Source organism: Anolis carolinensis, chromosome 2, assembly GCF_035594765.1.
Source record: "Anolis carolinensis isolate JA03-04 chromosome 2, rAnoCar3.1.pri, whole genome shotgun sequence".
Classification (NCBI taxonomy): domain Eukaryota; kingdom Metazoa; phylum Chordata; class Lepidosauria; order Squamata; family Dactyloidae; genus Anolis; species Anolis carolinensis.
In genome coordinates, this window is record NC_085842.1 from 145,989,741 (window position 1) to 146,016,357 (window position 26,617).

Below are 26,617 nucleotides of genomic sequence, written 5' to 3' on the forward strand. Positions count from 1 at the left end.
ATTGGAAAGCAGACCTCAGTCAGAATGGAGCAGTGGCTATTATCCGACTTCCCTGGCCTTATCTGACACAGCCTGTATGTATTTATCCCAGAGAGCTTTTATTTATGTCCATGTAATTTGGCTGGGTGTAGGATTATTGGGGGGGGGGGGGACGGCTGGGAGCCTTTATGCCTGTTTCTTAGTGGGAGTGGGCCTGTCCTTTGAAGCAGGGAAGCAGCAGCAAGGAACAGAACTTCGTTAAGAGAGAACTTCTCAGGGCTTGCCTTCCTCACTTGGCATGTCCATGCATTCTCTTCAGCCTCCCATTTAGGGAACAAGATGTTAGGGAACAAGGAACTCCCCATTAAGCATCTCTCAGTCTCTATTAACAGCTGAATAGACACCTTCTTTTTGCTGCTGCAGCTCCTTCTGCTGTTGTGTGGAATATCAAATTTCCAGGAAAGCCTGGGTGTGGTAAAGAAGTACCCAGAAGCCTGCATCAGACTTCCTTGCTGGTCTTTCTGTCTCTGAGCTAGTCCTTCCTGATGCATTGATGCTATGTACTATTTGAATGAAGATAGTGGTCTCTCCCTGCCCCCTCACTGTCGGCATATCATGTATGGTAGTCATGTAAAAAGATACGGAAATGCTGGGTGCAAATATATCTGATTCTAGAGAAATTGTTAAAGTTAAATTTGAGATGAAACCTGAACTCCATTTGGTAGGGTTGTTGGATGATCAACTTGATAGAAAATGTGGAAGACTAGTGGTATATGTGGCCGTGGCAGTGAGAATTATATTTAAAGATGGAAAGAATCAACTACCCTAATGCAAGAAGATTGCCTTACAAGTTTGGACTGTCTTCCCAGAGATTGTCCAGGGGTTTTAGCAAGACTTCATGACATGTTTTAAGTCATGCAGCCCTCAGTACAAAATAATAAAAGAATGTTATTGAGTAGCATTCTCTCATATCTTCTGCATGTAAAAAACAAGGATTTGAAGGAGAGGAATTCAGCCTAATTTTTGTTTCACCTTGCTCTCATCTAGTAAAGTCTAGACCAGGGGTCCCCAAACTTTTTAAACAGGGAGCCAGTTCATGATCCTTCGGACCGTTGGAGGGCCGGACTATAGTTGACCACCGAGCAATAATAATTAATAATAGTGGTAGTAATAATAATAATATCAACAATAATAATATCAACAATAATAATAAAAAGAGGGTTGGAAGAGACCCTTTGGGCCATAGAGTTCAATCCCTTTCTGCCTTTGTGCACCGAAAGCACAAGCAAAGCACCCCTGACAGGTGACCACCCAGCCTCAATGTTAATAATAATAATAATAATAATAATAATAATAATAAAGAGGGTTGGAAGAAACCCCTTGGGCCATTTAGTCCAATCCCCTTCGGCCTTTGTGCACTGAAAGCACAAGCAAAGCATCCCTGACAGATGGCCACCCAGCCTCAATGTTAATAACAACAACAACAACAACAACAACAACAACAATAAAGAGGGTTGGAAGAGACTGCTTGGGCCATTTAGTCCAATCCCCTTCTGCCTTTGTGCACCAAAAGCCATTAGTATTGCCCCTGACAGATGTCCACCCAGCCTCGATGTTAATAGTAATAATAATAATAATAATAATAATAATAATAATAATAATAATGGTTGTAAGAGGCCCCTTGGGTAATTTAGCCCAACCCCCTTCTGCCCTTGTGGGGGCCGGAAAATGGCTTCGATGGGCCGCATCCGGCCCCCGGGCCTTAGTTTGGGGACCCCTGGTCTAGACTCTGTGAGATTTACTATTGCATTCTTCTGGTTGAACTGGCTTTTCAAATGAATAAGGGATGTACTCTCCCTCTGCAGATCTATTTTAAAAGGCTACACTTCTATCTGGGGAATCCACTCAGTGTTCTTTTTAGTAACATTAAGATGTTAGGTTATACTTTCCTGCAGGCAATAAGGTTTGCATTTTATTTTTCTAAGTAAGTATTATTTCTGGCCTTTGACACCCTGAACATTTGATGCTGCTTTGTTAGATGTATTGGTTTTGACTGTGATGTTTGGGGCATTTCTCTATATAGTAATTAGAGAATAGGTTGCTTGCTAACTGAGGGAGATGTTCCTTCTTCAACAAGTTGCCTTTTATATACAAATCCCAAAATTTCAGAGCATTTCCCATGTTGTTTGCAGTTGATGAGAGTTCAAGTTAGAAACTGTGTGTGTGTGTGTGGGGGGGGGGGGGGGGGAGACACCAGCCTGGAGGAGGCTAGATTCGATATTCTAGGTTTTGCTTGACCAGAATCTCCTGATAGAATATGAGCAGCAAATAATCTTCTATTGCCGCTTTTTGATACCTGTATGTCCTTAGCACAGACTACTATGCCAGGGTCCTCACAGATATAATTGGCTTGTCGACTATCCTATTAGGCCTGCCCAGGAGCTGAGGAGGCTGCAGATCTTGGCTGAGATATTCTTGGGTCTGTCTGGATAGTTTGTGTCTGCACTAAGAGAGCTTTCATGCAAAATTGGGAAGGGTGCAGGAGACAAGCATTTTCCATACATTAAGGTTAATCTGGTAATTAAAAAAATGCCCTATATTGACAACAAGAGCTAGTTGCCTTTGATGCTTTCATCCAGGTTCATCTTAACAGCATTAAAAGCTTATATCCACTAATCCAGCTCTTTTGTAGTGTAAGACTGGGTTAAGGTGGGACAGAGTTTGCTTGGTCATGCAAAAGGAGGATATTGTTGTGAATACAAGTAGATCTTGACAGAGTTTCAGTTATTGAGGGTTTCATATCCTCCTCTCTTCCAATGCTTCATCCAGTATAAACTGCATCAATCATTCCTGTTGATCACTCAGGACTGAGCCCATGCAGTGCATGCTTTGGAGCTCTGCTCTGCCCGGGGAAAGAGTATACAGTATACCAAAGTGTATCACATTACTTATATAGTTGCAATGTAGGAGAGCAGTATGAAATACCAAATTTAACTTGATAATCCTTATGAGTGAAGGAATCAATGGGTTTCATCTGCCTCGATATTAGTAGGAAGATACATCTCCTTTCTCTTGTATTTTTCTGTAATGCTGGATATATTGTATGTGAGAGAGACACTCCATCTAGTGAAAAAGGAAATCCTCTTGGCTACTATAGTTTATTTAACTTAACCTCATTACATTTTCTTTCCTGCCACAACTTTAGGGTGCACACCTGGCACTGATTGACTCACTGATGACCGCGTATGCCGTGGAAGCCACCAGCTCCTTGAGTGTTGCACCGGGTACTGATTCAGCTGCCATCTCATGGGATCAGAAACTTCTGCACTGGATAGATTTGGTAATGTACTGATTTGCTTTGTCATGCATACCTTGAGTCCTGTCTGAAAGGAGTTCAGAGTGTGACATCTGTAGGGTTATCCCAAATTCCCTGTACCTCTGCCTTATGTGAGAGAGATTAAGACTAAGACTTTTGTGGCTGCATTTTTAAACTCTGGTCAGCCAATTCTGTACCACCTCAGGCATGTGAAGCATGAGCTGCTCAGGAAACTGTGAGTTAAATAGATTGTGAGGTCTTCAGATAGTGATGAAAATACTGCAAGTTGCCCTGAATTACCAGAATAGTTATCTATATTTATATTCTATATTCCATTCTATATCTATCTATATCTATCTATTCTATATTCTATTCTTTCTATATCTATATATCTATATCTATATCCATAATAAAAGTGAAAACCCGTATGTGTGTATATGGCACAGGTGTCCACTCACATAGACAGCCTCCAGCCTCCACAAACAGGCTCCAGTTCCCAGTGCTGAAGAGCCACCAAGTCACTCTTTTCCACTGACATTGCGGTTACAGCGAGCGCCATGAACATGTGGCCTAACCCCTGCCAATGTCCTCCCCAAACACTATGGCCCACCACCCAAGGAATGCTTTTGTTTGGGGACCATTTCATCCTAGATTGTGCCTTGTCCTCCACCACAGGCAGGCATCCCAGGATTGGTGTGGAATTTGCATGACCCCGCCTACTGCCCTCCCCTTTCAAATATGTCTGCTGAACAAACACAGCAGAGGAGGAGTTTGGGGGATTGACTCGTTCACCCTGCATCCAGTCAGAGCACTGTGACTCCTACTGGGGAATGTAGAGGAGTTGTAGTTCACCTACACCCAAACAATGATGGGTCTGGGCCAAACTTGCCATACATCTCTGATATGCCCAGATTTGAATACTGGGGGGTTTGGAGGGGAATTGGCCTGGACATTTGGGAGTAGTAGGTACTGGGATTTATAGTTTCCAGTGCTGAGAAGCCAGCAAGTCACTCTTTTCCACTAACATTGCGGTTACAGCGAGCTCCATGAACATGTAGCCCAACCCTTGCCAATGTCCTCCCCAAACATTACGGCCCACCACCCAAGGAATGCTTTCATTTAGGGACCATTTCATCCTAGATTTTGCTTTTTCCACCACAGACAGGCATCCCAGGGTTCTCCATTGCTGGGGAATTTGCATGACCCTACCTCCTGCTCTTCCCTTTCAAATCTCTGCATAACACACAGAGCAGAACTGAGCAACAACTAAACTTACTGGAGGAGTTTGGGGGATTGAAGTTGTCAGAGCATCAAGTCAGAGCATTGTGACTCCTACTGGGGAATTTATAGGAGTTGTAGTTCACCTACACCCAGAACGCTATGAACCTGCATACCCGATATGCCCAGATTTGAATACTGGTGGGTTTGGAGGAGAATTGACCTGGACATTTGGGAGTAGTAGGTACTGTGATTAATAGTTCACCTGCAATTGAACCCTACCCATGATGGACCAGGACCAAACCTTGCACACAGAGTCCCCATAACAAATAGAACATATTGGACAAGTTTGGGGAAAAGGGAGTTATAGTTCACCTGCATCCAGAGAAACAGTGACCCCCACCGACAATGCACAGAGAAGCCTCATGACCAACTGAACATACTGCAGGAATTTGTGGGAATGGGCCTTGATTTGGGGAGTTGTAGTTCACCTGTATCCAAAGACCACTGAACCCAGCCAACGGCGGATCTGGATCAAACCTGGCACACAGACACAACATAGCCTGCTGTGGATACTGACAGATGTTTCAGGACAATTGTCCCGGAAATCTGGAAGTTGTAGTAGTTCACCCCCATCCAGAGAGCACTGCAGCCAGGCAATGACCAGCCAATGACAGATCTGTACCACACTTGGTATACAGACCCAAAATGGCCAACTTTGAATACTGGCAGGGTTTGGGGAGGATTGACCCACAATTCTGGGAATTGTAGTTCACCCACTGCAAACTGAGAATACCTAACATTCAAAGACAATTAATGCCTTTTTCAAATAACCCAGGCACCACCGGGGCCCCAGCTAGTAGAATATAAATATGAAAATTCGTGACCATTTTGAATATGACCTCACAATAATGGGATAACAGATATCTTTGAAATAAAAAAAGGTGGGTTAGTTTTAAAACTCTGTTCGGGCTGGGAATAAGAGGACACCTGGGTTGTTGTACTGTGACCTATTTGTGGGTGAGAGGAGAGGAGAGAAGGATGCTTCAGCTGTACAGGAATTTGTGAGGACTGAAAAGGTGTTGATACTGCCTGTTCACCACATTTCCTTGGTTGCATCCCTGCAGATCATCCACAAGATACAACAACATGTTGAACAGGAATGTTCCCAGCGATCTGCTCCTGGTACAGATGGCCAGAACCAGGCATGCAGTAGCGGTCCCAAGGTGCGTGTGCATTGCCACTAGGGCTTTCTCCTGAGTGGAGTGAAGTGGGGCATCGGAATGGTGTTGGGTGAGACCAGTATCTGGGGAAGGAGTTGCAGGTGGTTCAGACCTTGCCTCATTAACCAAAGTGGGACTATGGGGAGGCCAGGGAAAAGGGGTGGCTTTTTCCACACTGGCTTTATTATGTGGACAAGCTGCATCCTTTTTCTTCATCCTGTGCCTTAGAAAACATTGCTCCCTTCCTCCTAATCCTGAGGCTCAAGGTTGGGGGTTCACCTCTCCCACCCACTATGCCACCAACTGCTATGCCACCTTCACCTTCTTGTGAGATGGCTTTTGTTTGCTTTCTCCCTGCCAGGCCCTGGGTATAGTCCATTTGTCTGCCTGTCAATATTTGTTTGTTCTCAAAGCTATTCTGTGGGGCTGGCTCTGCTAGGCTGGGTCTGTTGAATGTCTGGGGGTGAGGGGTGGGGTGGGGTGAGGTGACTACCTGGGAAGCCATCTCGTTGCCTTCTCTGATGGGCACGATGGCCTCTTCACAGCCCAAGCTGCCTCCCTGGCTGCCTATGCTGTGAATGCTATACTGTCAAGGTGTGGTATATGACAGAGCTGTCTTTTTCTGCATCTCTTTCCTCTTCTCCCCATGGCCTTTCTCCTTCCTCTGCTTCAGTGTCCCACAAGGTGGTACTGGAAACTGGTTCCTGTAAGTGGGTGGCTTTACTTATTATCTCCTTGCTGCCTCGGCACCTGTGCTGCATGCCAGGGGGACCCAGAGCAAAGGATGCTGGGGGTTTAGGACCGTGGAGCAGAGATGCATGCTGGTGCAGTGAGGGGCTCCCCTTGAGGAATGGATTGGGTGGCAATCCTTCTGCTCCCTTGAGTTATGGAATAACTGTCCCTGAACTGGGAGACTGAGGGTAGAGGGGGCTCCTGTCCTGGGCCTTAGGAGTGGTCCCCTTATGAGACACCAGCTGCTGGGATGCTGGTATATCCCAGCATCCTTTGTTCTCATCTCCCTTTCCTCCACAATCTGTGCCTGCTTTGGTCTCTCTTAGCTCCGTGACTCCTCCTACAGGGGTAGTTGAGGGGCAGGTTGCTAGTTGTGTGGGGCGGTGAGGTTAATATGTCTCTTTCTCCCACTCAGATAAAAGGGCCTCCTTCAGGATCACACATTCGCCTTGGGGTCTGATGGACAGGCTGCCTTGGGAGAGCTATGGGAAGCCCCATGTGTCTTTTGCGTGGAGGGGTTAAGAGACAGCCAGAGCAGGGCAGCTCATGCCTGGAGCTGCCAAGTAGGAATAGCATGCTAGTTTACATGACTTGCCGTTATCCCCTTTCCCCCATGTGTTGCCTTCCACCCCCCTTTCCCTATGCTTGCTGCCCTGCAGTACTTGGTGCAGTCAAGGATGTGACCAAAGAATACTTTGTCTAGAAATTCTGGATGGGGCCCTGTGTGTTAGTGCTTAGAGGTGTGGGATGCTCCAGAAGAGAGAGGGTCTCTCAAGAGTCCTAGTGCATGCTCGGAGGCATTCATCAAGTTAGGCTATGAGGTCAGCGCAGGGTCCCCCAGTGCCCCTTTAAATATTGTGCCCCCCTTTCCCCAGTCTTGCAAGGCAGCACCCCTTCCGTCCTTTCTCCCCCTCTTGCGGGTGCATTGATCAGGCTCTCTCTTTTCTTTGCTATTGCATCCAGCATGCCATCGCTTTTTGTTTGAAGGAGTCGGGGAATAAGCCTCCTGTGGTAATGTATCCCATCGGCGCGCGCACTCGCCCGCCCGCCCACCTGCACCACCTTTCTATCCACTTGGGTTGCTGTTCTAGAACTTCCAGCTGTTCCTGCTGCAATGGGCCTGCCCCATCCTTTCCAGTCTTCTTGGAGCTTCAAGTGGAAAACTCCTGTTCCCTTTGACATTTTCTCAGCCCGCTCCCCCAGCCTATTTGCATGTTTACATCACTCAGCAGTGTGAGAGTCCTATTGCCTGGGTACAGCTCTGGAGAGAGCTTCATGCTGTTCCTATGACCCTGAAGGTGTCTGGACCCATTTAGTCAGTCAATGCCTTTCCAGACACTCATGAAATCTCAGATTGCATTTCCCCGTCTGTTAAGCACCCTGTTTTTCCAGACTTATGTTCGTCTGAGTTTCTGTCTGCTTTTCTTTTCAGAACTTTTAGTTTTGTTCATGTTTTCTCTTTCTGATCAGGTGGATATGGACACTAGGACAGACATAGGTTAAATTCATGTTCACCTAAAAATGCTCTTTTGTGTTGGCAGTGGGGACTTTTTGGTCTCTATATCTCTCTCTCTCTTTTTGTTTGGAAACTTTCCTCATTTCCTTTCCAACTATCAATCGGGGAGTGGGAAGAATTACTGGGTGCAGTAGGTAGGGCCAGAATTTGCTGTGCAGTACTTTCTGTGTATGGCAAACTCTTTTGTGCCCTGCACAGAGGTGCAACACGTCCTCTCTGATCCTCCCTCCAGCTCATTGCAGCAGGAATGGAGGTGCCCCATTTGCCTCCTCTTATTTTGTTCTTTCCTTTCCCTTTTTTTCTTTTTTTCTGGCCTTCTGGTTGTTGGTGTGTGTGCGTGTGTGTGTTTGTATGTACCTTCTCCTTTCCTTCCCCTCTGCCCTACGCACGGCCTGCCCTGCTCTGTGTGTGTCTCTCTGGTGTGGGGGCTGCCTTTGTTGTCTTGTCTGCTGTGTCCTGGGGTGAGGACAAGCATGTCTGGAGGGGAAATGATAACATGCAATGATTGCCTAGTGCTGGGGCTGGAGAACTGATGGACAGCACCTTTGCCCTCTCTACTGTCCAGGGCATATTCTCCCCATCCTATCGAACACCCCTCTCCATTACAGCCATTGTGGTGCTTAATGCCCCAGACCAAGTGTGGAACAGAGGTTGAGAGGAACTTCTGCTATTTTTGGGTCTCTGAGGGGCAATATAGAAGGGAGAGTGTCTCCTTTGCTATTCCTGTCATGGCTGCTTCCTTCACCCCCTTTCTCCTTTCTTCTTGGCTGCTTCACCAAGGGCTCCTGCTGAGGCTCTGGCTTGCCTCCCTCCTCCCTGCTTTATACCCCTTTCCCCCTCCCAGCATGCACTCTGCTCTTGGGGTCATTGTGGGGAAGGGAGGGAGAGAAGGATCACATTGCGTATGCACATTGGTTTTCTTATTTAATTGGGGAAGACCCTATTCCCTGCTGGTCCTTGGCTCCACCAGGTATCAATTCTCAGGAAGGCTGCTGCATAATGATATTGGTTAAGGGCAGAGGAGCGGAGGTTGGGGAACCATGGGTGAGAGCTGGTTCATTTTTTAAGCTGCCCCCTGTATGTGGGGCTTGCTCCTGCCAGTGTATTGATTTCTTCCTATCCTTCTGTTCTGCTCAGATCCGCTATCGGAAAGACAAAGCCCTGCCCAAACAGACTCCCTGTTTCCCTGCCATTGCGGGCATGAAGGACCTCTCCAGTGGAGGTGCTGTTGCGGCCACCATCCACTACTACTGTCCCCAGGTCATACGCCTTGAGGGTGAGTCAACTTTGGGTTGGAGCATCTATATGTGTTGGGAGGGAAACAGAATCACCATTTTCTGCCTCCTTCCTCCTGGTCACCATTAACAGTTGTGCCCTTCTCCCTACCTAACAGATGTATGCCTGAAGGAGACTATGTCTGTGGCAGACAGCCTGTATAACCTGCAGCTAATCCAAGGCTTCTCTTCAGACTACCTGGGTGGTGCCTGTTTCCTCTCCTTGGAAGACTTGCTCTACATGCCGCCTGCGCTGCGGGTGAGTTCTGTAACTGGGGGAGAACAGTAGATACGGAGTCTCCCAATGGGGAGGAACACTGATGCTGGACCTGCAGTGAAGGATGGCCCAGATTCAGGCAACAACATCTACCTAGAAGCAAGAATATGTCAAGCTTTGCTAAAAGTCTGTGCGCCTGCCCCACACTGCTGCTCATGTGAAGCAAGTGGGGATTAGAACTTGGTGCCAGTGCCCAGCCTGCCATGGCCCTAATGAGCTTTGGCTGGGTCCTCTAGCTGCACTAATTAGAGCCTGAGACAATGGCTCCTTCTGTGGTGGGTGGTAGAGTGACGCTGACAAGTCAGGGAGGGGGGGTCGGTGGGAAAAGATTCAGGCAGTAGTAGGATGGAGGTCTTATCATCTGTGGTGGCTGCAGTGAGGGAGAGACCCGATTCAGGGTCCTATGGCTGGTGGAGGATGAAATACTAAGAGGCAGGGGAGAGAAGGGCCGCCTCTGGCCCAGGAAAGGGAATTTTCTCTCTCCAAAGTGCTTGCCTAACAAAGTTTTCTGCTTCTCCAGATAAATGTGGGGGTGTTCTTGGCAGAGTTGTTTCTGTGCTTCGAGGTACTTAAGCCAGACTTTGTGCGCCCAAAGGAACTGCCTGGACTTCAAGGTAAGGAGATGTCTCTGCATGGCTCCTCTCAGCCTAGTTTTTGTACTGATGAGGTGAATAGAAGATTTCCCTCAGCATGAGGAAAATGCAGTCTATTCCCAGCAAAGAAGGCTATCATGCTTTTACTGTCCTTGCTATACACCAAGGAAGAAGGCATATTAATGCAGTCATTAGGTACATTATGGACTAGTAATTCCCAATAAGGGCATTGAGCATTTGATACAATGTAGCTAGTGTGCATTTTTATTGGTATGATTCTTAATATGAGAATTTTGATTTCTAAAGCATTTAGAGTACTGTAGAGGAAAAAAAACATGGCATGGGAAGAGAGTGTAAACACCAGGAAAATAATCAAAGGTGTGGAAGCATCATAACTGAAGCCAGGTCTTGTTGTTTGACATTATTAGTAGCTGTATGTTTTCCAGACTTTTGACAACCTGGAGTTCCAGTTCCTGTTTTTTAAAAAAGCAAACATTTTTTTTAAGTCTAAGTTTCTCAGACCTGAGGGGGTAAAGAGATCAGATCCGGTTTCTCCAGATTTCTGGAGTTAATGATGAGAAATTTGGTATCCTGCTCTCACTAACAAGAAGGTGGAGAGTGAGATATTTTGTTGCAGAAACCAAACACTTCCAGATATGTCAAGTGTGAAGCGAATGGACCACAAAACACCTATTTTAATGTGTCTGTACTAAGGGTTTCTTCAGTTTCTTCCTTCATTTGTCGGTGGGTTCTGTCAGTAGAGGTTCATTGCACTCATATTTCTTTTTACCAAATTCTGGATTCATGTTGCCCAGTATTTCACAAATCAGCATTTCTTAAATTTTTGGCCTTTCTTTGAATTTTTGTAGTCTTGTCCTATGGATAGAGAACATCTTCTTGTGAATTTTGTATGTTTGGTTGGGACTTTTTATGCATCCTCTCTTTCATCTTCTAATTTGTAATGAAGGAGCAGAGTGTGTATTCAGCTACGTACCTTGCATACAGCTTATATGTGCACACACACACACATTCATAATAACGGAGCTTTATTTTTTGATAGCAAGCCTTCACAGCTACTACTTCCCCCAAATCACTGACTCCCTGTGTAAATGGAGCTGCAGCAAAGCCTTCTGGGATCTGGCATGTCCCAGTCTAGGAACAATGAGCTCCTCTGTGAGTGGAGATCGGAGCAGGTTTTGCTCCTCCACCTTGATACATGTGGCTGGCATTTCCACTCTCTCCTGACCTTTTGTTGGCATAATCTTCAATTTTTTTCTGCTCTTCCCCCTCCTGCCTGTCCACTAAAGTAGATGTTCTTTTTCAGATTCCCCTGGGGTGAATGATCCTTTGACGCCAAACAGTGGGAACAACAGGTGAGTGAGCCTCTTGTAGTCTCACCACCATTTCCAGATGGTGCTGGGCACAGCCCCTTTTGCCTGTGTTGGGAGTGAGACATTGTTTCCCTGTACAGGGTTTCACAAAGGTTGCATTCCCCTTTGGGATTTGACTCCCAGTTTGAGTTTGTATAGTGTAGGAATGAAGGATGCTGGTCTACCGGGATGTGGTATCCTATTGTTGATTTGCTCCCACCCCAGTTTTGCTATGCCATCATCATCATCATCATTATTTTTATTTGTATCCCTCTTTTTCACTCCATACGGAGATTCAAAGCAGCTCACAACTAAAAGCATTGTAACTCTTGTTCGTGCCCATAACAGTAAATTACCTTATATTGTGCAGTTCCAAACCTAATGTTATGCGGGTGTGAGAACTCAGATACTTCAAATTGTAGATGCTGAGGGCGTGTCCCCCTAAGTTCCTTGCTTGTTTTTGGGTACTCTAGAGGAAGTTGTTCCATCATTAGTATTGAAGATTCAAGAGCCAATGTAGTCAGCTTTTTTGAATGAGACAATCATGTTGTCCTTCTGTCCAAAGAACAAAATACCCCGAGTCAGCCTTTCTGGTACATGCCGTTAGCAGCATCTGTGTCTGCCGAGGTTTTGAATATGGGTCCCTTACACAAATGCTTGGAAGAGTACAGTGCCCAGACCACAATCTGCCAAGTCTGTTGGCCATAGTGATGTTGACTAAAAACGTTAAGCCACTGTCAGACCTTTGAAGCTAAGCTGCTGGTGGCTTCATTCTCCTTTTCAAAGTCATCCTCAAATGTATGGAAAATTGACAAATAGGTTTGGGACATACCCGGAGTTCCTACACCTTACCTCATTTGGTGACTAAACTGAGGCTGGTATGCTTCGGTCATATCATGAGAAGCCATGACTCACTAGAAAAGACAATAATGTTGGTAAGATAGAAGGCATCAGGAAAAGAGGAGGACTGCATTCCAAGCAGATAGACTCAATCATGGAAGCCATGGCCCTTTGTTGGCAAGACCTGAGCAAGGCTGTAGATGACAGGGTGACGTAGAGGTCTCTTACTCATATGTTGCCATAAGTTGAAGATGAATTAATGGCATTTAACAACAGCTATAACAATGTGCTCTACTTGGGGCTGGCTTAGAAGAGTTTGGAAACTTCAGCTGGTCCAAAGAGCTGAAGCCACACAGTTAATGGGATAGGATACTGAGCTAGGCAAAGGTAAAGGTTTTCCCTTGACATTAAGTCTAGACATGTACTACTCTGGGGGTTGTTGCTCATCTCCATTTCTGAACTGAAGAGCTGGCATTGTCCGTAGACAACTCCAAGGTCATGTGGCTGGCATGACTGCATGGAGCGCTGTTACTTTCCCACCAGAGTGGTACCTATCGATCTACTCACATTTACATATTTTCAAACTGCTAGGTTGGCTAAAGCTGGGGCTAACAGCAGGAGCTCACCCCGGATTTGAACCGCTGACCTTTCAGTCAGCAAGTTCAGCAGCTCAACAGTTTAATCTGCTGTGCCACTGGGGGTAACTGAACTAAACATTCCTTAAAGGTCCTTTATTCTCTGCTCATGGATGTTATAATCTCTGCCCTCATAAATAAGCTAGATGTCCTTCCACATCACTTTGGTTGTGGCAGTTTCCCAGGCTACAAGACTCTACTCGATGGCCGTGGTTATTTCTTTAATTGCCCAAGGGCCCCTTTGCACTTTAGAAATGGTTTGGTGCAACCTGATCTGGAAGGAGCTATTCCTGCTATCAGGGTGGATAAAGCTCCTTGTATTTTTGAGGTGGCTTAGTTAGTGCCTCCTTATGATCTTCCTCTGCTTGGGGGGGGGGGGGGGGACTTGAGTCCTGTCTCCTAGAGTGGGAGAGAGGCACTCCCTTTCCTGATCAGCTGTAGCTGTTGATCAAGAGAAACCCCTCGAGGTACCTGGACTGAGTTTCACTCAGCGGGGAAAGAGGAAGACTTTTCTTGATAGAGCTGTGGCTCTCAGATTGCGCTGGGACAGTTGAGAGAATGGTTCTTTATGGGGGGACAGAGGAAGCTTCTGATCTTAAGATTAGCACAGGTCTTGTTCCATTTGCAAGTTATGGGAATGCCTTTAGGCAGCACATTAGCGGAATGTGTTCATGCAAGTCTGTAAGCAGATGCTCATTTTATTTGCCAAATGAACAAACAGATTGACACTTTCCTGTTCATACAAATATATATGTATTCTTATCCCACATTTAATATCGTGCAGTAATTTTAGTGTTGTGTAAATTCATCCCAGGATCCTCTCACCAGCCCTATTCGCCAAGTATGGCATTTTGCTTAGGGTTGGCTTCAGCACGTGCTTGTTCTTTGCAAGCATCTTTTGTGTATTTGAAAGCTTGCTATATCTTTCTGAGCTCAGGCCTTAGCTTGTGCCCCTTTAACCACTGAGCTACCGTCTTCCTGTATGTGCTTACAAGTTTTGTAACCATGTCCCTGTCTTGATCTGATTTCTGCTTGTCTCTTGTTCTCCTAGCAGCTCCCCAGTGTTCAACTTCCGTCACCCACTTCTGCCTGGGGGTCAGGCGCAGTCTCCACTCTGTGGGTCTTTAGGTGAGATGTTTCACCTTCTGTTTTCCCCAGCAACTGCCAGTGTGATGTAGAAGAAGGATTTACTTGATTCTGTTAGAGAGCAAAATTAGGCAAAGCCAACAAAACCCCTTGAGGCATTTTGATCCTATCAGCATCTCTTGTAGGTCTTATTTTGACTAAACTGGACAGGTGTCAGTCCTTGAGCCATTGGCTGCTGGTCCCTGGCATGTTTCTAGCGGGGGGGGGGGGGGTAAAAGAAGTGATTGTAGCCAATAAGCATAAATATGTTATTGGTTTCTTGTTTATTTGGGGAGAAAAGGAAACACTATAGTCCTCCACATTAGGGAGTCTGAGTGGCAGTGGACTAGTCCACTGGAGCAATTGCTGCACATTTTTTCCCATACTAGCAGGAAAAGTAACAGCAAGCCTACTTCAAAAGGCATAGTTTTTATTAAATTATTTCCAAAAATGTGTGTTTTTTGTTTGTGGCTTTTGACAAGGGATTGTGGTAATTGTGGTTCCTGGGGGATCCCATGTTTCCTATCAATTTATTAGAGGGTAGGCAGCACCAAAAGGGTCCATTATCATTTTCCTTTACAGCCTCCCTGAGTAATGCCAATTCTGGATTTGGTTTTTGTCCTCATAGGCCAATGTGTTTCATTTTTATAGGGTTTCAGTATAAAATGATGTTTTTTTGTGGGGGGGGGGGTGTGTGTGTGCAAAAGAATCATGTTTATGTGGGAGATTAATAGGTTTGAGTGAAAAATTACCCAAAAAGTGTAAGTGGCTGGAAGAAACTGCCAGGGATGTTGGTGGGAATTAGTGTTTAGTAGATATGAATAGGATTGCTTATCAAGTGGCTTTCAGCAAAAACAAAATCAGCCTGAGAAATTAGATTTTAATAAAAATCTGACTTCAAAAGATTGTCCTTTGTAAAAGGTGAAAGATTTATACCATCTGGAGAGAAACCAGAGTATTGTTCTGATATTAGTTTGAAATACAAAAAAGAATGGCAGTTTGTGTCACTTGTTTATATGCTTGCAGGCAAAAATGTGGTTGCCTTCAATTTTGTGTTTTTTCTTGCAAATGTATGCTTTGCTAAGAACTTCTTTTGCCAAAGTGGTGCATTTCTAATGTAGAGTATTGTTTCGCCTCTTCTTTTCTTTTTTCCAAGTATATTCACTGCCTTATTTTGATCTGACATGGGATGTCACTACCTTTAGGTAGTGATCCGTATGAGTTCTCTAGCCTCAGGCCTTGAATATTGCTCACCTGCCTCTTAGAATCCCCCTCAGAACTTCCTCCATGACTTTTTGTCTCTTTGTTCCCATAGGCTCCCTGCATCATTCCACCTCCATGTCCCATGTGGAAGGTTTTGGTAAAGCATGGACCAAGAAGCAGCTCAGGTGAGGAGGTGTTGGGGGGTTCATGGGGATGGTGGTGTGGGAAGACAAGAAGGAAGATCCTGAGCCTCTTAGCAAGAATATAGCATCCTTGGCTGGTTCTACATAATTCAAGAGGAGTGCTTAGGTTTATGGTACGCTCTTGGCTATAGTTTAAACCAGTGGTTCTCAACCCGTGGGTCCCCAGGTGTTTTGGCCTACAACTCCCAGAAATCCCAACCAGTTTACCAGTTGTTAGGATATCTGGGAGTTGAAGGCCAAAACATCTGGGGACCCACAGGTTGAGAATCACTGGTTTAAAGAATATTCAAAGCCAGTCTGCCCTCCTCTAAGTAGGAGGTGAAGGAGGAAAAAGAGGCAGGCAATGACCATTCAGGTTCAGCTATCCTATTCCACTGGCTCTTGACATATGATTAATTGTTGCCTACACCTCTCACAAGTTAGTTTCCATATATTAGAGCAGCGGTGGGTAATTTAAAAAAATGTGGGGACCAATTAAAGGAATGAACGATAAAAGAAATAATTAGACCCCTACCCATAGTTCCATCTGTGTTGAAACAGATATTGGCCTGAAATGTTCACTACTGCTTTTTACAAAATCTTTATGAAAACTTTTTGGGTGGGCACACAAAACTAAGTACATGGGAAATGTATGTGTTGTTTAAAGAAGAACTGTGTTCCTTCTCTATCATTCAGGTACAAAAAAGTGAGGTGGGTGACTTTCAGGATGGAAAAAACAGATGCGGGATGCTTGTTCTTTGCTTTTTTAATTTATAACATGAGCCAAGATTCTCAGTAAGCAAGGGGAGGAATAATAAATCCAGAGAAATACATTAATATAGGATTGTGGTGGCAGGAAGTAGTGCAAGGCCAGTGAGTGGAAAGTGGACGTGGGATACCCACATTGCTCCCATGTAATGTTCTTCCCCTTGCCCTCCTTTTGCAGCCATCCATTGTCCCAGGCAGTCTCATTCAGCATCCCCTTTGGCCTGGACAGCGATGTGGACATTGTGATGGGCAATCCTGTGGGCATCCTTCGCTCTGTCAGTTCTGATAGCCTGGCCCCTGCCCTTTACTCCTCGCTGCCTCGTTCTCCTCGCCCACGGGCCAGTGAAGTTGCTGAGACCCCCAATGGACTAGTGACTCCATCCCTTCATGGGGCTGGTGGGCACAAGAGCCAAGAGGGGCTTCCCTTGGAGAATGGGCTAACTGACGGATACTCGGACCTACCCACCATTGAGGAGGCCTTGCAAATCATTCACAGCAGTGAACGCCTGCTCCCTGAGGGAGCGCCTGATGGCTTCTATTTGCACTCACCAGAGCCACCTAAAGCCTCTGCGCCAGAGAAGGTGCCCATGTCCACAGTCTACCGCTGCCACAATGGACCACCTAATGGTGGAGAGTTAACTCAGGATGGCAGTCTGGATTCTGATGCTGAGGAGGTCTCACGTCCCCCAGGTGCCCCAGATGACTCCACCTCTTGCGTGAGTTCATTAAGCTCACAGCCTGATAGCACAGCATCGTCAGCCTCTGGCGTACGCATGACCAGCTTTGCAGAGCGTAAGAAGAAGTTGGCAGCAACAGACAGCAAGTCCAGTGGAATCAGTTCCGAGGGCTCAGAGACAGGACCTGTGCCACCAGATGAAAGCCCTGCCCAAAGCCCTGCCCTTAGCTCAGAGATGAGCCAGTTGGGTGCCCGACTGGAGGAGAAGCGTCGTGCTATTGAGGCTCAGAAGAAGCGCATCGAAGCCATCTTTACTCGGCATCGCCAGCGTTTGGGCAAGAGTGCCTTCTTGCAGCTCCAAAAGGCGCCTGACTCCCAGACCCAGTCAGAGGACAGCCGGCTCACCTTGGAGGAGCGTCTTGCCCAACTGGAGGCGGAGGATGAGGCTGGTAGCCCCCGGACCCGCCTGGAGAACAAGCAGGTGACCTTTTCCCCTGAGATCATGAAGGGAGGACTTGATGAGAATCTGGGTGATTACAACCGGGCAGTGGCCAAACTGAACACGGCTCTGAGTTCCCTGCAGATGGACATGCAGCGCCTGAGTGAGCAGCAACAGCGCCTCATGCAAGACAAGAAGCCCAGTGCCCAAGCCTGGGTGATCCCAGCCCCAAGGCCCAGCCGGGAGGGCGCTCCAACCCGTTCCTCTGTGGAGCTCTCTTCGCCGTCACCTTCACCATCCCCTTCCCGCAAATCTCGTTCGCCTCAGCCCACCCCCAAGAAGTCTCCAGCTCCTGCTCCCCCCAAGAGCCCCAAACACACTCGGCCGGTAGAGCTAAAGTTACCACCCCTCACACGGGTTTTGACACCTCCCCACAATGTGGACACCCTTCCACACCTCCGCAAATTCTCACCCAGCCAAGTGAATGTGCAGACTCGTTCCTCGATCCATTTTGCTGAGGATGAGGAACTGCCTATACCAGAAGCAGAGGCTCAGAATAATCTACGACCTGTGGCCTCAGTGCCTCCCCAGGGGGGTAATCCCCGTGTTTCAGGTGATGGCACCAGTGATGTTTCCTCACCCAGTGACCGCCGGAGTAGCCTGATTGAAATCCCTTTGACCAGCTTGAAAGGGGAAGAGGATGATGATGTCGATGGCGATGACTCTCTGGAAGAATCCATTGCTGAGACTCTGGATTCTGAGCCCCGTTCTGGTCTCGGCTTCTTCTTCAAGGTGAGAACGAGACTCTCTGACTATTTTGACACCTGAACTTTCCACTTTGAGCAGAATTTTTCTGAAGAAAATGAGGTTTTGAAATAGCTTTTTCTGTGGGACCAACCAGTCCTGAACTGGAATCGGGCAACTGCAGGGAGGAGGGCTGATTTAGGTCTTAGCTGAAGATGATGGGAATGAGACTGGATATGTGTTTTTGTGTATACTAAATTCTTAGGTCCCAGATCTCTGGAGAGCCTGGACTTAGGGGAAAAAAATAACAATTTACAAAATAAATGTGATGTCTTAGCAGCCTAGACAGCAGCTGTAGTCCTTTATTTGAACCAATATGATGTCTTAGCAACCCAGGGAGCATACCCAAGTCCTTTATACTGACCATCACTTATTAGTATGATTCAGATATGCCAAAGTATACGTAACAAACACTTTGAGACAAGAAATTCTAGACTCCAGCATAAACCACAAGAATAACAAAATGTGAGTCACTTCAAAACTTGTTAAAAGAAAAGAGTCATGTTTGGTTTGTATGAAGATTTAGGAAGAAGGGCCCAATTTGGCATCTTTCCCCAAGCCCAGTTCAATTTCTCAGCAGCCCCAGATGAGGGTTTGGCATAGAGGAGAGCTTTGCAGTGTACTAGGAAGTCTCCTGGCATATTATGTGCATGGGTCCGACCAACAACTACATCTCCTCCCACTTTTTAAACTCTTGGGTTAAGAAAGCAAAGGTATATCAAGCTCTGCCTGTTCTGCCACTGACCAGCTTGGATCCCACCTGGAGAGCCTGCTGCTGCTGCTGCTCTCTAGTGGTGGCACACATTTCTGCAGCATCTTGAGCTAGTTGTAAGAGAGCCGCCTGAACTCTGGAGCCAAAGCTGAGCCTGACTGAAAATCACAGAGTTCAATTTCTGTGTGTGCCAACAATTGCTGGAGCTGCTTGGGGGTTGGTTGAGGTCATTACTGAGACTTTGGCCAATTTAATCCTGTTTCAAGTCTTTATAATCCTGTGACACCAGATGTTTATTCCTGAAATACTAGCCCCACCTGCAAATGATATGAGCTACAATTCAGTGGGGGCTTATAGCAGGCAGGGACAATGCAGACCCAGCAAGAATAGTGCAAGGATCCACTGCAAGATGCTACTGTTTCAGACCTTTGTATAGAAGGGAAGACAGTGGTTGGCTCCAGTCTGATGCTGATCTGGGAAAGGGGGGTGCCTTCCTTTCTGGGGAATTGAAGGTGATTATCTGCTAGGACCTCTTGTTCCATGTTGATGAGCTGTGTTTGTGTAGGATGAAGAGAAGGCTGAAGATGAGATGGCACAGAAACGGGCCACCTTCCTAGAGAGACAGCAACGGCGTACTGATGAGGCCCGGCGCAGAAAACAGTGGCAGGAAGAGGAGAAAGAGCAGAAGAAAGAGGAGGCCAGGTGAGGAGAGATGGGACGAATCTATTATTCTCCCTATTATTGGCCACCTTAGAATAAGAGCAAAATGGCACAGAGACTGTTTTGCTATGTTGTAACACTGTCCACATCTAGCTAGTCTGTGTGCATTGGGACCAAGCAGATACAGTCACATTGCATGGGACTTTCCATCTTGTAACTGCCCTTCCTCTGGTCTTACTGACAACAGGTTTGGAGAAGTTCATGCAATTGGCTCTAATTACACAAATTAATTGTTTGTATGCCTGGCACAGTTGTACAGTGATACCCTGGAGAAATTGTTCACCTGACCACACGTGTAGATAGCCTGGTTGGGGTTGCCTCACTATTGCAAAAAAGAGTTTTAGTTAGACTCAACCCATTGACGTAATACAAGTGGCCCTGCAATAACTTGTGGCAGAGTGGAGTGATTTTGTTTGGGGTCACAGACAGGTACCCCTCCATAGTCCCCTGCCCCCAAAATGAGTTGATATCCCATGCTGATTGGGAGCATTTAGTTCTTCTTGTGTTCATTTGTTAGATGAGTAGTAATTTCTACTGAATTTCATCGACATTCATGGATTTGATTTTTCCACTGATTTCTATGGATAGCCTTCAATTTCATTACAAGGCACATGTTGAAAGCAATTTTTCCTTTTGATACTTTTATTTGTCATCTTCTCCTTGAGAAGTTCTCCATACCTTCCCTCCTCAGTTATCAGTATTCCAGCCCCTTTACTGAACATTCTGTGTCATTGAGTTACACGAGGCTGTTTAGTTTAATATCCCTTGATAAATAAAAAAACCTAGGGCAGTGGTTCACAAACCTGGGGTCCCCAGATGTTTTTGGCCTACAACTCCCAGAAATCCCAGCCAGTTTACCAGCTGTTAGGATTTCTAGGAGTTGAAGGCCAAAAACATCTGAGGACCCCAGGTTGAGAACCACTGACCTAGGAGAAAGACTGGGCAGAAAATTAAGCTTATGTGCTAGTGGGCCCCTGGCCAGCTGTGCCACATGCAGCCACCAGTCCTGTTCCATAGCAGCATGTTGCAATTCTGTCTGAATTGATTGCCCAATAGTCTTAATTCGCAACTTAGAAGAACTGCAGTTTCACTGGATTATTTGATTGTAAAAATAATGCTTATCAGTCCAGACTGTAGGCCATCTACTTGTGCCTGATGTCTTTAGAATACAGATACGAACAAGGCATGGATATTACCTGTTGTCATCTCTTTTTTATGTTGGGGAGGAGTCATATGGTTGTCCAGATGTTGTTGAACAACCATTCCCAGCATTGGGTTTGGCCAGTCAGCCATTTGCCAGTCCACCTAATTAGTAGCATTATCTGGTCCACATTGATTTAGCTTCTTTGTGGAAATGTCACAGGGAACCTTAGTGAATGGCCTTACTGAAATTGAAATATGCTGCATCCATAGCATTTTCTTCATTTACCAAGTTTCTAACTCGTATAAAAAAAAAATCTAAACTAGTATGGCATGACTTGTTTTTGAGAAACCTGTTTTGACTTTTAGTGAGCATGGCATTCCTTTTTAAGACAGACTGCTGAGGAATCCCATAAATCCCTTGTGAAATCTTCATGCATTGGTGAAAGATGCCAACTGTAGGGCATGTACTCAGTTGATGCAGGATACTAGCCTGACCTCTTGAGCATTGCTGTTGCCCTGCATGACATGAAAATGAACCAACATATTTAGTTGCTTAATGCAGCAGGAGTTCGGGGCTTTAGCAGAGGTGTTTGTCTGTTATAGTTACCACTTTAATTGCAATTATAACGGTTTATTTTATAAACAAACAACTGATTTTTATGGCCGAGGAATTTCCAGGATTTTTAAAAGACTAGTTTGAAAGCTACATCCTTAAGCTATGACAACAATTGTTGGTCAACATTATGGTGGCATATTGACGGGGTGGGTCCCCTCGGGTGAGAAGAGCGGGATATAAATGTTGTAAATAAAAATAAATAAAATAAATAGTACAAAGATTCTTGCCCTGGATGGAACTTGTTTGTCAGTGCTTATAACCCCAGTATGCATTTGTCTACTTTTCTTCAGGCTGCAGGCAGAGGAGCGTCCGCGGCAGGAGGAGGAAGTTGGGACACGCCGTGGTGACTTCACCCGCCAGGAGTACCTGCGGCGCCATCAGCTCAAGCTGATGGAAGACCTGGACAAGGTGCTGCGGCAGAAGCCCACCACAGTGCGTGCCCTAAAGAAAGGGCGGCCCAAGACGGTCTTCTGTGATGACTCTGCTCTCGCCCGCAGCCCAGTGAAAGGACTCCTTGGTAAGGGGCGCATCCGCCTTGCTTGAGCGGTGTGGAGGGAAAGGCAGGACAGGAATGCCGGATTTTTATTTTTATATTTTAACAAGGATGCTCTCTTTTTAAGGAATATGAATACAGGATGTTTTAAAAGTGGAATGAACCAAAACTGAGGGGGAGAAGAGGAGATGTTGTGATGGTCTTTCATCTCCTTCCTGCAAGACATTAGTGCTAGTGGGGAATCTTTGATGCCCTCTCTGAGGCTCCAGGGGTAGAGAGGGCACAAACATTCATGGCTATCCTAGTGACTTCATATCTGTTTCCTTTGCTGTCTACTTGTCTGCCAAGATGGGCATATTTTGCACTTGGCTTTTACTGCAGGGCAAATATATGGTTGTCAGTGGAGTTTTATTTCAGGGTGTAGGTGCTAAGTCAACACCTATCTGTCAATATTTTTCTTAGGATCCAAGCTCAGCAAGGTGTACTCCCAATCAACTCTTTCACTTTCAACAGTAGCCAATGATCCCGGCAATTCACTTTCCATCAAAAGATCTTCTCGGTGAGTATGCAGTGCTCCTCTTCAGCCTTCAGATATTGTTCCTCTGATGCAAGAAGCCTGCAATGCAGCTGGCACGCAGGTGGCTGGTGGATAGCCTTTAGTTCTGAGATGAGGGCCTTCTGTCTGATTATTTTATTATTATTGTTGTTGTTTTTTTTATTTGTATTCTGCTTTTATCTTGCAACTAAGACACAAAGCAGTCGAATGCCTTAGAAATTTGGGTTGGTTGTACAGCTGTAGCTTTGTGGAATCAAAGGTGAAATGTTTATCTTTTCTACAGAGCTGCATCCCCTTCAGGGCCAATGTCCCCCAGCCGGTTGATTTCGAACCAGAGTCGGGAGCGGGACTGGGAGAATGCCTCCACCGCTTCCTCACCCGCTTCCATTCCAGAATACACTGGTAAGTCGCTGTTGTTCCATCCTTCACTTTCCAAAACCACTCTGCTTCCTGGCTTTCCTCCTTTGTCCCTCACATTGCTTGGCTAAATCCAACATGCCCCAGTAAAACCAGATGACATTAACTACTGTTGTAGGCATAGGGGCCTTGGGAAAAATTCAAAATCCACCTTCATGCTGTCCAAGGTATTTGTAAATACACATTTACATCTTTTCCTCTGAGGAATAGGGAAGATTTTTCTTTGTTACCACTGCTGATCCCTCCCTTTTCTCTGCAGGGCCAAAGCTGTACAAGGAGCCCAGTGCCAAGTCTAATAAATACATTATCCACAATGCCCTGTCTCACTGCTGCCTTGCTGGCAAAGTCAATGAGCCCCAGAAGAACCGCATCCTGGAGGTAAGCTGGAGGCAACTAAGATGGTGGATATGTTTGTAATTGGGAGTTGTTCCTAAGAGTGGTAGTGTACATAGTATGTTTTTCTGAAGGTCTCTATAAAGATTTGCTTCAAAGAAACAAATTAGAATTGAAACTCTTCCCATAAAAGAAACATATTACCATGGTGTCTTTGTATATAATGAATACGTTAGGCAGATTTGGCAGGGCATTTCCCCCAAATCTGATGTGAAAGAAAGCACTATGAGAAACTATGTATTCTGGAGCCTCGAAGAATGATTTTAAGAAGAAATATGATGACACTCTGTCAATTAAATTATTTCTAAGCTTTTTAGAGATTTAAAGATTAGCACCAACACTTGGAATTGGGCCCAGGAACTGAGTAGTAACTGGTGCAGTTAAACAGTGCGGGAGTCTCAGCTGAACAGTCTTGATGCTCTGTCTTGCAGCAGCTGAAGCATCTGGAACATATATTTAAAGGTAGTTTGCATATGCCACATGTGAATTTAGCAGTGCATGGAAAACTGCAGCCAAACTATCTCTGACCAGGTTACAGGGGGGCAAGTTGTGATTTTCCAGATGCTGTTGATCTACAGCTCCCAGATCATCACCAGGAAGGTCACAACATGCCCACCTCAGTCTGAGTGGTAGCTGGTAGACCAGCTAAAACTGGTAAAACATCATCTCTGCCACAAAGTCCATTTGGACCCGTGAGCCCCTCCAGGCTACAGACCTTCTTTCACAGGACTACAACCCTGTTTAGGACAGATAAAACACCACTTAACCATCAAGACAAACTACCACATCCCAATTACAATGACACTTGTAGTTAAGCCTGAGACACTGACCCTATTATCACTTAAAGAAATGTTGTGTAACTTTCAAATCCTTACATTCCCTATGTATGGTATAATGAAAATAAACAACAGGTGTTTGGACAGAATGCTGGTTGAGATGTGAAAGCAATTGAACTTTCTGCCAGAAGAGAAGAGATGCCACTTTTGTGGTGGCATATCCATCATAGCTTAAAGTAGCACAAGTTTCTCCTTCTGTTCATGAATATGAGGAAAATATCATCTGTTTTGCTTTGTAGTTATCCATAAGAACCTGTAACTGTCCTTCTAGTACTTGTAGGGCAGATGAGAGCCAGTGTGTAGTAGAGTTTTAAACTAAGACTTGGGAACCCCACATTCAAATCGCGCTGAGCCATTGGGCTCAGCGACTCTGGGGCAGTCACATTCTTTTAGCCTGACAAAGCTCACATGATGTCCTGAAAATAAAGTGGGGGGGAAAGGTAGAGAAACTCCACCAACTTCTTTTAAGCTTATTGAAGGATACTCAGAATATCAGTGGTAAATAAGTACATTTCAAATGCTACATTTTACTCTTACAAAACTGCAAATTACACCTTTCCTCTCTTTCTCTCAATATTAGGAGGTTGAGAAGAGCAAAGCCAATCACTTCCTCATTCTCTTCCGTGATTCAAGCTGCCAGTTCCGCGCACTCTACACGCTCTCAGGGGAGACAGATGAACTCACGCGCTTGGCAGGCTATGGTCCACGAACCATCACTTTGCCCATGATCGAAGGCATCTACAAGTATAGCTCTGATCGCAAGCGCTTCACTCAGATTCCCAGCAAGACCATGTCCATGAGTGTGGATGCCTTTACCATCCAAGGCCACCTCTGGCAGACCAAGAAGCCAGGCACCCCCAAGAAACCCGGTACTCCAAAATAACCAGGACCTTCCAAGCTTGGTGTCTACTGTCTTCTCTGTCTCTACCTGAACTTCGGGCTGCTGTTAAGCTGCTCACCCAGTGTAGATACATGGGGTCTTCCATGATGAGTGGCTGGAGTAGACAGGGCTTCCAAGCATGGGTGTACACTTTGGCATGGACCACTGCTGTCTGGCTGGATTAGAACCAGCTGAGAACCTTTTCTATAGTTCTGATACCTGCTCTCAGCATGAGGCAACCATTGACTATCAGCACTGGGGTCGGAGAAGGAAGGACAGATGCTCTGGAAACTGCCAAATCCCATGATAAGCTAGAGGCTAAGAGTTGCCATAGTGACGCTGCCCTACATAGGCCTTGGGGGGTGGGCGTGCGCGGTCTGCCTCCAGCCACCATCTGAATGTCAGGCCACAGCCAGAGAAACCACAGAGCTCTTTTTCTGACTCCTACTTGCCCAGGGACAGGTCCCCAGGCCCTCCCTGGTTCTATGGTGGATTTCTCATTCCCTGGCTGTCCTTGTTTATATTTATACATACTATACATATATATATATATTGGAGCTATTTAATGATTTTTCAATTATTTGTATATAAAAAGGAGCAAATTGCATTTCGAACAATGGGATTGGGTAATAATTTGTATATGAGGTTGGCATGGTGGGGTATCACAGCAGGGTGTGTGTATGTATGTTTCTTCCTTCAGTATCTTTCACTGAATGTCTTTTCCTCTTGAACATTTTTAGTCTATTCCTTCTTGTGCACAAGGGCTATTTGGCGTAGGGATGGGGAAAGGGTTGTTAACTTGGGGTGGCTTTTAAGCAGGCATTTGGAGATAAGGAGTCCGTCTTTCGGGTGAAGCCCAGCATGCTTTAGCTGGCCACTTTGTGTTGAATGCCTGGAAGCTGATTGTTGATATAGTCCCAGAGCAGGCCTCTGTGGATCTTAATCTAAGCTGCCAAAAGAAAGGAGACACCTACCACTCTGGGGAACAGTGCGCCCCTAATTTACCTTCCTTCCCCAGCTGCTAGGCACCAGTCTCAAGCTGTGGCTCCAAGGCTAGTAGGCAGTGAATGTAGGTTGTTCCTTTAATCCCTTTTGAGAGAGAGGACATTTTGGTCCAGAGTGCTGCTATGTCCCATCACCACGTTTCTCAAGCCCTTCTTTCCCCCAACCACCTCTGCTTAATCTCAAGGCAGAGCGTGCGGTGGGGGGCACTGTCATGCAACTTGGATTCCCTGTCCTAATTCTGTCTTTGATTCCTGGTCTTTTGTGGTTGCTTGTTGCTGACTGAATGTCATGTAGGTGTTTGGGAGTTCAGTATAGTGCAGGGTTGGGTTGGGTTGGTGTAAAAAGCAGGTGGGGACTTTGCCCTGGCTGCTTAATAAAGTAACTTAAATGAGTTTGTTTCTGGTCATTACTTGGTTAATTTGGGGGAACAAGAAGCAAAGCACTCAACTTTTATAAGGGTGCATGGCCCAAGAATGGTGAGCAAATGTGATCCGTTCTTTCCATAATTTGGCATCCAAAGAGAGAAGGAAGGACAGCCATGTCTAAATATTTGAAAGGATGTCATAAGGAAATGGATTGGACTGGATGACTCTTAGAATAGTAAAATCCTAGAGTTGGAAGAAATCCTAACACAGTCCTACACACACACTATAAATACAGATACCCACTACAACTG

The 26,617-nt window shown here is 45.8% G+C and overlaps 1 protein-coding gene across 6 annotated transcripts in view; it reads left to right on the plus strand.

Annotated features, from left to right (window-relative positions):
- The window catches only part of camsap3 (calmodulin regulated spectrin associated protein family member 3), a 59,465-nt gene extending 33,132 nt beyond the window's left edge, over positions 1-26,333 (plus strand). For 2 of the 6 annotated variants that reach the window (XM_062970745.1, XM_008104232.3), the window contains exons 3-19: positions 3,185-3,319; positions 5,641-5,739; positions 6,410-6,442; positions 7,432-7,479; positions 9,122-9,260; positions 9,378-9,517; positions 10,056-10,149; positions 11,453-11,501; positions 14,025-14,101; positions 15,414-15,486; positions 16,430-18,158; positions 19,448-19,584; positions 21,652-21,878; positions 22,317-22,413; positions 22,694-22,812; positions 23,087-23,205; positions 24,637-26,333. In XM_062970745.1, the coding sequence (XP_062826815.1) occupies positions 3,185-3,319; positions 5,641-5,739; positions 6,410-6,442; positions 7,432-7,479; positions 9,122-9,260; positions 9,378-9,517; positions 10,056-10,149; positions 11,453-11,501; positions 14,025-14,101; positions 15,414-15,486; positions 16,430-18,158; positions 19,448-19,584; positions 21,652-21,878; positions 22,317-22,413; positions 22,694-22,812; positions 23,087-23,205; positions 24,637-24,939 (3,618 nt within the window). In that variant the 3' untranslated portion in view covers positions 24,940-26,333. The remainder of the gene's footprint in view (positions 1-3,184; positions 3,320-5,640; positions 5,740-6,409; positions 6,443-7,431; positions 7,480-9,121; positions 9,261-9,377; positions 9,518-10,055; positions 10,150-11,452; positions 11,502-14,024; positions 14,102-15,413; positions 15,487-16,429; positions 18,159-19,447; positions 19,585-21,651; positions 21,879-22,316; positions 22,414-22,693; positions 22,813-23,086; positions 23,206-24,636) is intronic. The other 4 variants (XM_008104233.3, XM_008104234.3, XM_016991280.2 and 1 more) reach the window with 4 other exon arrangements.
- Positions 26,334-26,617: the final 284 nt, after the last annotated feature.